The sequence below is a fragment of the Eurytemora carolleeae genome, unplaced genomic scaffold, assembly GCF_000591075.1.
Source record: "Eurytemora carolleeae unplaced genomic scaffold, Eaff_2.0 scaffold318, whole genome shotgun sequence".
Classification (NCBI taxonomy): domain Eukaryota; kingdom Metazoa; phylum Arthropoda; class Copepoda; order Calanoida; family Temoridae; genus Eurytemora; species Eurytemora carolleeae.
The window spans coordinates 200,003-210,107 of NW_019396228.1; the positions used below are offsets into that span (position 1 = coordinate 200,003).

The following is a 10,105-nucleotide window of genomic DNA, read 5'->3' on the forward strand; positions in this document are numbered from 1 at the left end:
AAAATAAAGGACTGTAGTAGACGTAGTTGACTTCTAAACAATTTCCTAAACCTAAAAATCTTAATTTTTCTCTTTAAAAAAGCGTTGATTTTAGATAATTTACTCTGCTGTAAAAATCCGCAAATTGCTTTTACGTACAAAAACTGCAAAAGATTGGTTTAAAGGGAATCGTTGTGAATCAAATATGTTTCTCTATAAATGTAGGGTTACTGAAAATCATGTGTTTAGAATTGGATACCCTTAATACCAATTGTTTAATCTAAATATTCTCTGTGGACACTTTTGATTTCTGCTTAATCCATACTTTTTCCCTTGTTTGGATATCTCTTCTGGGTTCTGCCCAATGACAGTGATAAAATGACGGGCAAAATTTTAAAGTTTCCCGGCTTTTGATTGCAGCTGCTCGGGATTTTGCATACGTCACTCTGATTGGTTAAATTTTAGACACTTTCCTGGATAAAAACCAAAGATCAAAATAATCTTTAGATTGACAATAGGAGGAGAGTATGCATTGATCTCGATATCCACAATTCTAAAGTTTTGAGCTTGGACCTTTTAATTCCTGTTTTTTTTGATAAAATTCATTTTTATTTTAGATTGACTCTGAGTTGATGACTAACGACGAAGGGACAGGGAAATTATATTTTACTGGACCAGGGACAGAATTGAATGAATTTGAGCTAGTTTTTTGAACTACTTTCTGTCGATTCAAATACTCATATGTAGTTCTGCAGTGTAAATATCATCTATAGGATTAATAATAGGGGGGATGATAGTTCTCTACCTGTGTGCTCAGTTAGCTGTACTGTACACTTACAACTGTTTACTAATATTGATATACTGTAGGTTAGGCCAGAATCTTCTTATAATAAACAGATATGCAGTACGCTCTCGGTATAGTTTATGGCCTATAAAATCAATAAAGGATTAGTGTACATCATCACTCTATACACTATAACCTCGTTGGATAATAACAAATCCTGAATCACTAATCTCATGTCCTTTAGATGTAAATAACTACACTGCAGAACTAGAGGTAAGTATTTGAATCGACCGTATTGTAATTCAACGACCGAGCTCAAATTCATTAAATTTGGTCTTAGGATACACAATTAATCTCATTCCTCAAGCTATTCTACTAGGAGCTCTTTCTTTCTGTAAGCAACTTCTTAAATAGATTTTCGTTATCATTTTTTCATGCTTTATGTTTCGTTTTATATTTCAAAACGTGACAGTTGAGAGATGATTTGAGGATTGTCTATAATGATCTTTGTCTGGTTCGTGTTAAATTCTTGAAACAATAATCAGAAAATATATCCTTAAAGTCCTGAGACTGAATTTAATGAATTTTACCAGCGTCGTTAAACCGCAAATCACCGGTTCAAATTGCGCGCTAGCTCAAATATCAAAATACTGATAGAAATTCAAGTTGAACAAACCATGTCTCTGGCATTTCCAAAATGTAGTCTGCCTTTTTCGTGGTGTCAAAATTACCTGAAATTTATGGAACTTCGATCAGACTTTTACTAAGGAAATTAACTGCCACAAACTAAAATTTTCTAATCCTTAGATCTTTGAAATCTGATGGTGTAAACCTTTGATATTTCAAACTTAAATGTTTTGATCTAACAAAATTCATTGTTTGAAATATTAAGATCTACGACATTGGGTTGCAAAGATTATAGGTATAAGAAAATCAGAGTTTATGGCAAATACTAAATTCTTAAAAATTGAAATCAAACCGAAATTCTTTAAAGGAATTGAGTCTTTGACACAAACTCTGATTTTCTAATCCTTATATCTTTGCAACCCACTGTTGTAGACCTTAGATATTTAAAACTATAAACTATGTTAGATCAAATAATCGAAGTTTAATATTTCAAAGGTTTACACCAACAGGTTTTCGCGATATGAGGATTAGAAAATTATAATTTGTGGCAAAGACTCGATTCCCTTTCGCTAAATCTGCATATATATCTTAAATTCACATAATTTACAATTTTTAAGGTAAAATCATTTTTGTTATGCTTGTAGAAAAATGTATATTTAGTGGCCGTTTACATATTGGGACTTGATTTTGGATCCTCTTCGGGTGGATATGGTTATGGAGGGGTGGCACCGACTTATGGAGCCCCAACTGCAAACTATGGAGCCACTGCCACAACGTATGGAGCCCCAGTTCCAAAGTACGGAGCGCCAGTTCCAACGTATGGAGCCCCTGTGCCGAGTTATGCGGCCCCTCCGTCCACATATTCTAGACGCTTTGTAAGTAATTTCAAAGGTTTACACCAACAGGTTTTCGCGATATGAGGATTAGAAAATTATAATTTGTGGCAAAGACTCGATTCCCTTTCGCTAAATCTGCATATATATCTTAAATTCACATAATTTACAATTTTTAAGGTAAAATCATTTTTGTTATGCTTGTAGAAAAATGTATATTTAGTGGCCGTTTACATATTGGGACTTGATTTTGGATCCTCTTCGGGTGGATATGGTTATGGAGGGGTGGCACCGACTTATGGAGCCCCAACTGCAAGCTATGGAGCCCCTGCCACAACGTATGGAGCCCCAGTTCCAAAGTACGGAGCGCCAGTTCCAACGTATGGAGCCCCTGTGCCGAGTTATGCGGCCCCTCCGTCCACATATTCTAGACGCTTTGTAAGTAAATTTATTGATTTTTTTAAATGCTTAGGTTGGAAATTAAGTAAAAAAATTTATTAAGATTTATTAATTAATTGAATTTGAATACTTATGCAGAAATACTTTTAATCCTTTCCCTTATATTACCATTTAAGATTAAACTTGTAGACTCAAGTTACTCTATATTGAAAAGGACATGTCCGAATCACAGCGGTATCCTTTAACCTTTTATCTGATACCATGTTGTGAGATATCGTTGGTTTCTGGATTCTGAAGATAAATTATTCATAAAAATATTTCATCATAATTACAAATCTGCTTCAAACAAAATTTTTAAGAAACCGTGATCTCTTCTAAACTAAAAGAATCGTAGAAATGAGATGAAATAAAGTTAAGCGAAATGTTTTTTTAATAGAAACAGAATCAGAGAAAATGTGTAATCTCGTTTCTGAAGTCTCGTCCTTTGTGGAAACAACAAAAATATTTATTATTTTTAAGGATATTCTGCAGTTTGAGGATGAAGTCATGAAAAAAAGAAGTTTATTTTAAAGCGTCCTAAAAAATTAGATATTAATAAATGTAAAAATTGTAAAATTACTATAATTCAGGTAAATGTAAAAATAAATCCACATTTATGTAAATGTAACATTTATATTATTTAAATAAACTCTGCAACAATTATATCTTCTATTTAATATTCAATTTCTTAGTTTTGAAGTAATGGCGTAATTTTTGAATCAAATTAATAAAAAATCTGAACTTTTTTAAAATTTTAAAATTGGATTACTAAAGTATTCGATTATACCTTCATTAGAAGTTTATGACTTTGGAGTAATCATTTTTTAATATTTAAAGTAGTAATCTATGTTTGTTTGTTAGTATGTCCGATCCTAACTCAGGAACCCCTTGACCGACTTGCCCCAGATTTTGATTGGGGAACTCAGAAGAACCATAGAAATATTTTTAGCTGAGATGGTAGCTTCCAAGTTCAGTGGGTTAAAGCTGGGTTTCCAAGTTTTTTTTTATGTATTTGTTTTTAGTTCTATTCTAATTAAACACATAAAAACCAATTATTACATTTCTGGACTTCCTTCACATAAAATGGTTTAATCAGCTTGTTAGTTGTTACTGGTTAGTGCGAGTTTTGCAATCTATTTCTAGGTCTACAAAAAAGATGTATAAGGGAGGTAGTGAAATAAAAGGCCGACTCTAGTATGCCGAGTCCATAAGCGCCTGATTCAATCAGGGTTCAGTCATGTGTTTAGTGTCTATTCTGAACCAATAGAAATTTTATGACGGTAAAATCTATCTATCTATATCTATCTAGCTCATTATCCAATTATAGATATCGGCGTAAATGGAAATATTTACTTCTACTGAATCTATAATGCATGGGCCAAGGCGCTGCGACACTTTAAAGTCGATCCAGTCTTGAAAATTGATGATTAAATCAGGAAGAACGTGAGGAAGGCTCCTCTACTTGTATAAAATCGTTTGCCCCCCCCCCCCACCTTCTTATTATAAAACTCGCAGTTGATTAATTGTGGCTTCATCTGTAAGCATCTTCTCTTTGTACAGTATATAAAACAAATACAAAAAAAAGTTTGCGGATTTCATAAGATTTTTTCGCGCATTTTCAAAATTTTACAAAAACAAAAAAAACTTTTAAACACAAATTTTTGGAATTTTGATCATTCATAAACCTTCCCTGGGGTCAAGTGAGATCCCACAAAAAATTTGGGCCCGATCGGTTCAACCCTTTTGACGTTTATTGGACACAAACAAACAGACAGACAGACAGACAAGCTAAATTTATAAATTATCGATTCCCTTAATGATCTTAAATTCTGGTTTTTTCATTTCTACCAATCATGTTTTTAAAAATAATTGATTCTTTACCACAAATACAAATTTTCTAATCCCTATATCTTTGCAGCCTAATATTGTAAATCTATAACATTTTTAACTTAGATGATTTAACATGGAATTCATAGTTTGAAATATCTAGGTCTACGATATTGAGATCAAAAATTCAGAATTTGTAACAAAGACTCAAAAAACAAAACAAAACAAAAAACACATTTTAATGGCATACATTTATTTAATAGCTACGACTGATGTGATACAGTGATTCAAAAGAAAGTTAAAACATAGGCTAATATTTACTTATAAATAAAACTACTCAATTAAAAACTAAATCGCTCATGTAAATTCTTATATTTTCAACCACAGAAATTAACTTGGAAAATTATAATTTAAAAAAATGTTATTACAAAACAAAAAAATTAATGATTTAAATTGTTTTACTGTCTCATTGTTTTGTGAGTCTTATGTATCAACATTTATATGTCTTTGTATAGTTTGAACTTGTACATGTGTTAAAAAAGTCTTAATCCTTTACGTTTACAAAAAACGTAAGTATTATAGGTACGGTTTTTTTTGATCTAATAATAATGACTAGTATAAAATTAAGGGTATTACCACCCTTTAATGAAGGTCATTTTGATAGTACGGTCTTATTTTGATGTGTTTCATTGTGTGTCTACAGAATTGTAATCAATGGTGTCGGTTTAGTCCCAAAGGGCTATACAAAAAAACTGCGAATTTTTCAGAAATAACTATGATTTTTTCAGAAAGAGCTTCTCTTCCTCCTGGAGAGGGTATCATACTGGTCTAGGTTTGCGTTAGACTTGGCATAATCCTAAAAAGCAACCGAATTAGATTTTTTAAAGCTAATTTTATTTATCAAAAATCATTATGTAGGTTTTTCAGAAACACTTTAAAATACACACAAAGTAAAAATGTTGAAGTCAAACTTTTAAAGGAACAAGGAAGTAATCCTTAATGAACCCCTATTTAAAAATAAAACAGAAAAAACCTTGGCATGTCTGATTCACAACAGTACCCAGTATACGTTTGTTTGAGCAAGTATAGTACGTTATAGGCCTAGATCCTTGATTTAACAGCTGAAACTTGAGTACCAGTAAATCCTTGATTTAACAGCTGAAACTTGAGTACTAGTTAATCACAAATATGTACACTGCAACCTTGTGTCTACTTGCACTCAATTTTCAGCTTGAAGAATAAAGATATCGTCGGCGCCATCCTTGACCAGAGACAAAAGTTGTGAATTGGACATGACACTTTACGTCTACAGTTCCTTCTTTAAAGGGACTGTAAGCGTTTTTTCAAGTGACCCTCCATGCAAAGATGGCAATGCCCGATGCACAACGGTACCCTTGAAAGCTTTGTGTGATCAAATATGAATAAGAAAACTGATTGTTTTGATTTACGCTTTTCTTGCATATAAGAAATTATTGGAGAAATTATCGGTATTAAACATTTATCGAGTTAGAAAAACGATGTTTTTGATGAGATTAAAGTTTCAAGAGTACCGTTGTAAATCGGGCATTGCCATCTAATTGCGAGGCTGGTCTCGTTTACGTCAGTCATTTAAAAAAAAATTTAACTTACGAATTGTCTGGCGGATGCGGTATAACCGGAAGAAGGTGCATCATATCCGGCGCTAGGGGCTCCATAGCTAGCAGCAGGGGCTCCATAACTAGCAACGGGGGCTCCATAGCTGGGCTCTGGGGCTCCATAACCTACAGATGGAGCTCCATAACCAGAGGTGGAAGCGCTGTTGGATCCGAAAAGGTCAAGGCCCAGGAAGAAAGCTGCGACTAAATAAAAAGAATAAAAATCATTTTTTAAGAGTTACTAAAGAGGTATATATTCATTATGTTTTTAAGTACAGGAATTGAGGTGTTTTTTAATCCTTACATCTGAGCAAACCCGTTGTCGTAGACCTTAAATATTTTAAACTATGAGTTCTGTTGGATTAAATCTAAGTATGAAATATCCAAGGTTACCATAAGGTTGCAAAGATGTAGGGATTGGAAAGCTTGAGCTTGTGGCAAAGACTCTTTTCCTTTAACGTTAGAATTGAAATTTTTTCTATCACGACTTCTATCTTAAAGAAATTGAGTCTTTTCCACAAGCTTAATTTTTCTAATCCCTATATCTTTGCACCCAGACGATGTCAATCGTTGATATTTCAAAGTTAGATTATCTGATTGGACAGAATTCATAACTTGAAATATTTAAAGTCTGCAACATTAGGTTTCAAAGATATATGGGGATAAGAAAATCAGAGTTTGTGGCAAAGACTCAATTCCTTTTCTTTTCATCTACTATGAGCGTAATATAGAAATTATGTAAGCTACGAGATCACGAAGTCATGCCCAGTAATTTCTCAAAAGTTTGAGTTTTCCCTTAGATTGGAGTGCAATCGTTATGTGTAAAAACTACAAAATTTTTATTCACCAAAGGAATTGAGTCTTGGCCACAAACTTGAATTTTCCCATTCCTATACTTTTTTGCAACCAGATGGTGTTTCAAGAAATTTCTTAGATTATTTAATCTAACAGAATAAAACGGTTTGAAATATCTAAGGTGTCCGACATTGGGCTTCAATGATATAGGGATTAGAAAATTAGTGTTTTTGGCAAAGATTCCTTTGAACGGTTTTTTTCAAAAATGAATAAAGTTAGATATATGCTTACTGGCTGCTAGGATTCCTAGAAGGATTGCTTGTGGAATAAGATTGATTGTATATCCTGGTCCAGTGAAATAAAGTTTTCCAGTCCCTTGCTCATCAGACAGTACCTCGGTGTTCTAAACATTATAAACAATATTAATTTGAATTTAAAAAAAAAATAATTAGTTTTGTAAAAATAAATATTTTTTTCAAATAGGTAATGTAAAATAGTAATATATGTTTGTCTGTTTGTTTGTCCGGTCATAACTCAGGAACCTATGGCATTGGAAAGTTCTAGGCTTGGTTTGGTCTAAATTGAGTGGGTTGGCTTTTTTAACGAAAGCTTAGTTCATAATTTTACTAAATCAATATTATTAAATTTCGTAAAAATAAAAGATATTATGAGAATAGAGTTGCAGACATAAATAAAAAACAAACCAACCTGGATGTCATTTCTTAACCCTGGAGGTCCTGCTGCTACCTCCAGTGCAGCAATGCTCTGTCCGCAGTACAGTACAAGAACTAGGATAGATGTATTTCTCCACACCATTTTTCTGCAAAAAAAAAATTAAGATTAAAGTATTTTAAACTTAACAGTAATATGTTCAAAGTGAAAGTCTAAATTTTTTAATTAAACTAAGTTTTTATAAATCCAAATAAGAAAAGCTGAGAAGAAATTTTCACTTTCAAATGGTGAAAGTTTGAAGTGTTCCAACTGCCGCCGAAATATGGTCAATCCGAGGCAAGTAACTGTTCTCCATTTTTTATTCTTTTTTGCCCGTCATTCCTAGACACTTTCCCTACTCCCAGCTTAACCTTAAAACCTAAAAATCTTCACTACCTGAAAAACGCACTTTGACCAATGAACTTAGGAATCTTAAGATTTGCAATAGAGAGATCTTACAAAGAAAATTAAATGAATTCTTATTCTACTGAAAATGATTAATTTTAAGTGTTCCCCCATTAGAAAAATTTTAAAAAATCGCATGTCCGATTCACAACGGTACCCTTGAATCTTATCAATAATGTCAAAGATATCGTCGTTTTTCCTGCTTGAACAGTGTTTAATTCTGATAATTTTTACATTTTTTCTGCAACAGAAACGCGCATGTCACAGTTGTACGTAGAAACCACGAAATGTAAATAATCAGCTTTCAAAATTATAAATACTAGGCTTTTTTAGGGCGCTTCGCACCCATCTTCTATATCAACTTTTAATTGTGGTATCTTCTCTTTATACAGCATAAAACAAAAACAGAAAAAGTTTGCGGATTTCATAATAATTTCGCGCATTTTCAAAATTTTACAAAAATAAAAAACTTTTAAACACAATCACGTCTGATCCAATACAAATTTGGACCTGATCGGTTCAGCCGTTTCAACGTTTATTGGATACAAACAAACAAGCTAAATTTATATTTAGATTCATACTTGATAAGGCAAAGCTTTTAAGGGTACCATTGTGCATCGGACTTGAAAAATAGAAAAATCCTAAAAATTTTTAGAATGATTCACAATTACCCCTTTTAGAGCAACATTTAATCGCTAAATTTGACAAACAAACTGAAAGATGTATTTTTAAAATTGTGAGGTGTGATAACTGTAGCGCATGAATTGCATGATGGAGTCCGAATGAAGCCTAAACTTGTAAAAGTCATGATCTCGTCAAGGTTTCAAGTTCACCACACAACTTGGTAATTCATTGAAAATGATTTTGAGAAAATGTTTTCTAAACAACAGTTGATCCCAACTTTCTACGACTTGATTATTAATCTATTTATAATAAGACTAAGCTCCGCCTGCTGATAAAGGGAACCTATGAAAGACTGAAATATAAGGAGAATACCCTTGGTAAAGAAAACATGAATACGCGCACGCCTAGATTTTTTCTTTTATCGTTTAGTTAGTTAGTCCGGGGCACTTATATATAAACCAATAATATCACTACCCAACCATGACAAAGCATATTCTGGTAATATCCTTTTTTAATTCTCTTCTAGTTGCGCCTCATGGCCATGTCTTAAATTTGGCCAATCGTAGAACAAGATGGCCCCCCCCTACTTCTTGAAAAAGTGCAACTCATTCTATACACTTTATTCCAGGTATATGTTTACAAAGGACATTCATTTATATCAGAACATGGTCCTTAAAGGCAGGGTTTCCATTTTTTTTCTTTTTTGAAGTTTTAAATACCAACGTCCAACATCTGTAGCAAAGCTGCCTCTGTTGTGTTGGGAAAAAATCCCAGCAAAAACAATTGTATTTGTCAATAGTAAGCTTTTGGCAGTTTTAAAAAATATAAAATGTTCAAAGAAGCTATTTTACAGAACGAATCGTATCGTGAAAAGAAATTCGCAGATTTCTATGTAAAGCTTGGTCACAAAAAAACCTATCTTTTTACTTTGTTGGCCTTCTACAAAAAGCTATTGAAACTAAATCTATAAATAAAATTGTTGAAAATAATAGTACATGGACTAAGGAAGAAAATGAAACGAATTCCATGATACATTTTGATGGAAAATGGCCACTCGCGAGTCGGTCAAAGCGCTATTTTCTTAATATCTCAGCTGCCAGCAAATCCATAGAATTTAAGAAACTCAGTTATAGATCATCCAGTTCATTAAAAATGTTTACAAGAATTCTTCACATATTCTTTAAAAAATGACTTGACCAACTAAAATCACTTAATATATTTCTTGATAAGCAAAATTCAATTTTAGTGCAAAATCAATTTTAATCATGTTGCAATATTTTGTGGTTTATGGCAAACATTCCTTCCATAAGTTTTGGGATCTTTAATAAAACTCTGAACTCGGTCTGTCTATTGATAAAGTTTGAATATTTATTAGTGTTAAATTCCAATTTTTTTTTCATTTTTTATGTTTTAATTTTTTTCCCCTGGACAGTTTTTTTTTTATTATT

General features: G+C 32.5%; 1 protein-coding gene across 1 annotated transcript; it reads right to left on the minus strand.

The window, feature by feature from the left end:
• Positions 1 to 4,724: 4,724 nt before the first annotated feature.
• On the minus strand, positions 4,725 to 7,772 carry LOC111698750 (uncharacterized). The gene is made up of 4 exons (XM_023469166.1): positions 7,626 to 7,772; positions 7,209 to 7,320; positions 6,118 to 6,326; positions 4,725 to 5,344 (listed from the first exon to the last, which is right to left on the minus strand). The coding sequence occupies exons 1-4, from the start codon at positions 7,731 to 7,733 to the stop codon at positions 5,273 to 5,275; spliced, it is 501 nt and encodes a 166-aa protein (XP_023324934.1). The 5' UTR covers positions 7,734 to 7,772; the 3' UTR covers positions 4,725 to 5,272.
• Positions 7,773 to 10,105: the final 2,333 nt, after the last annotated feature.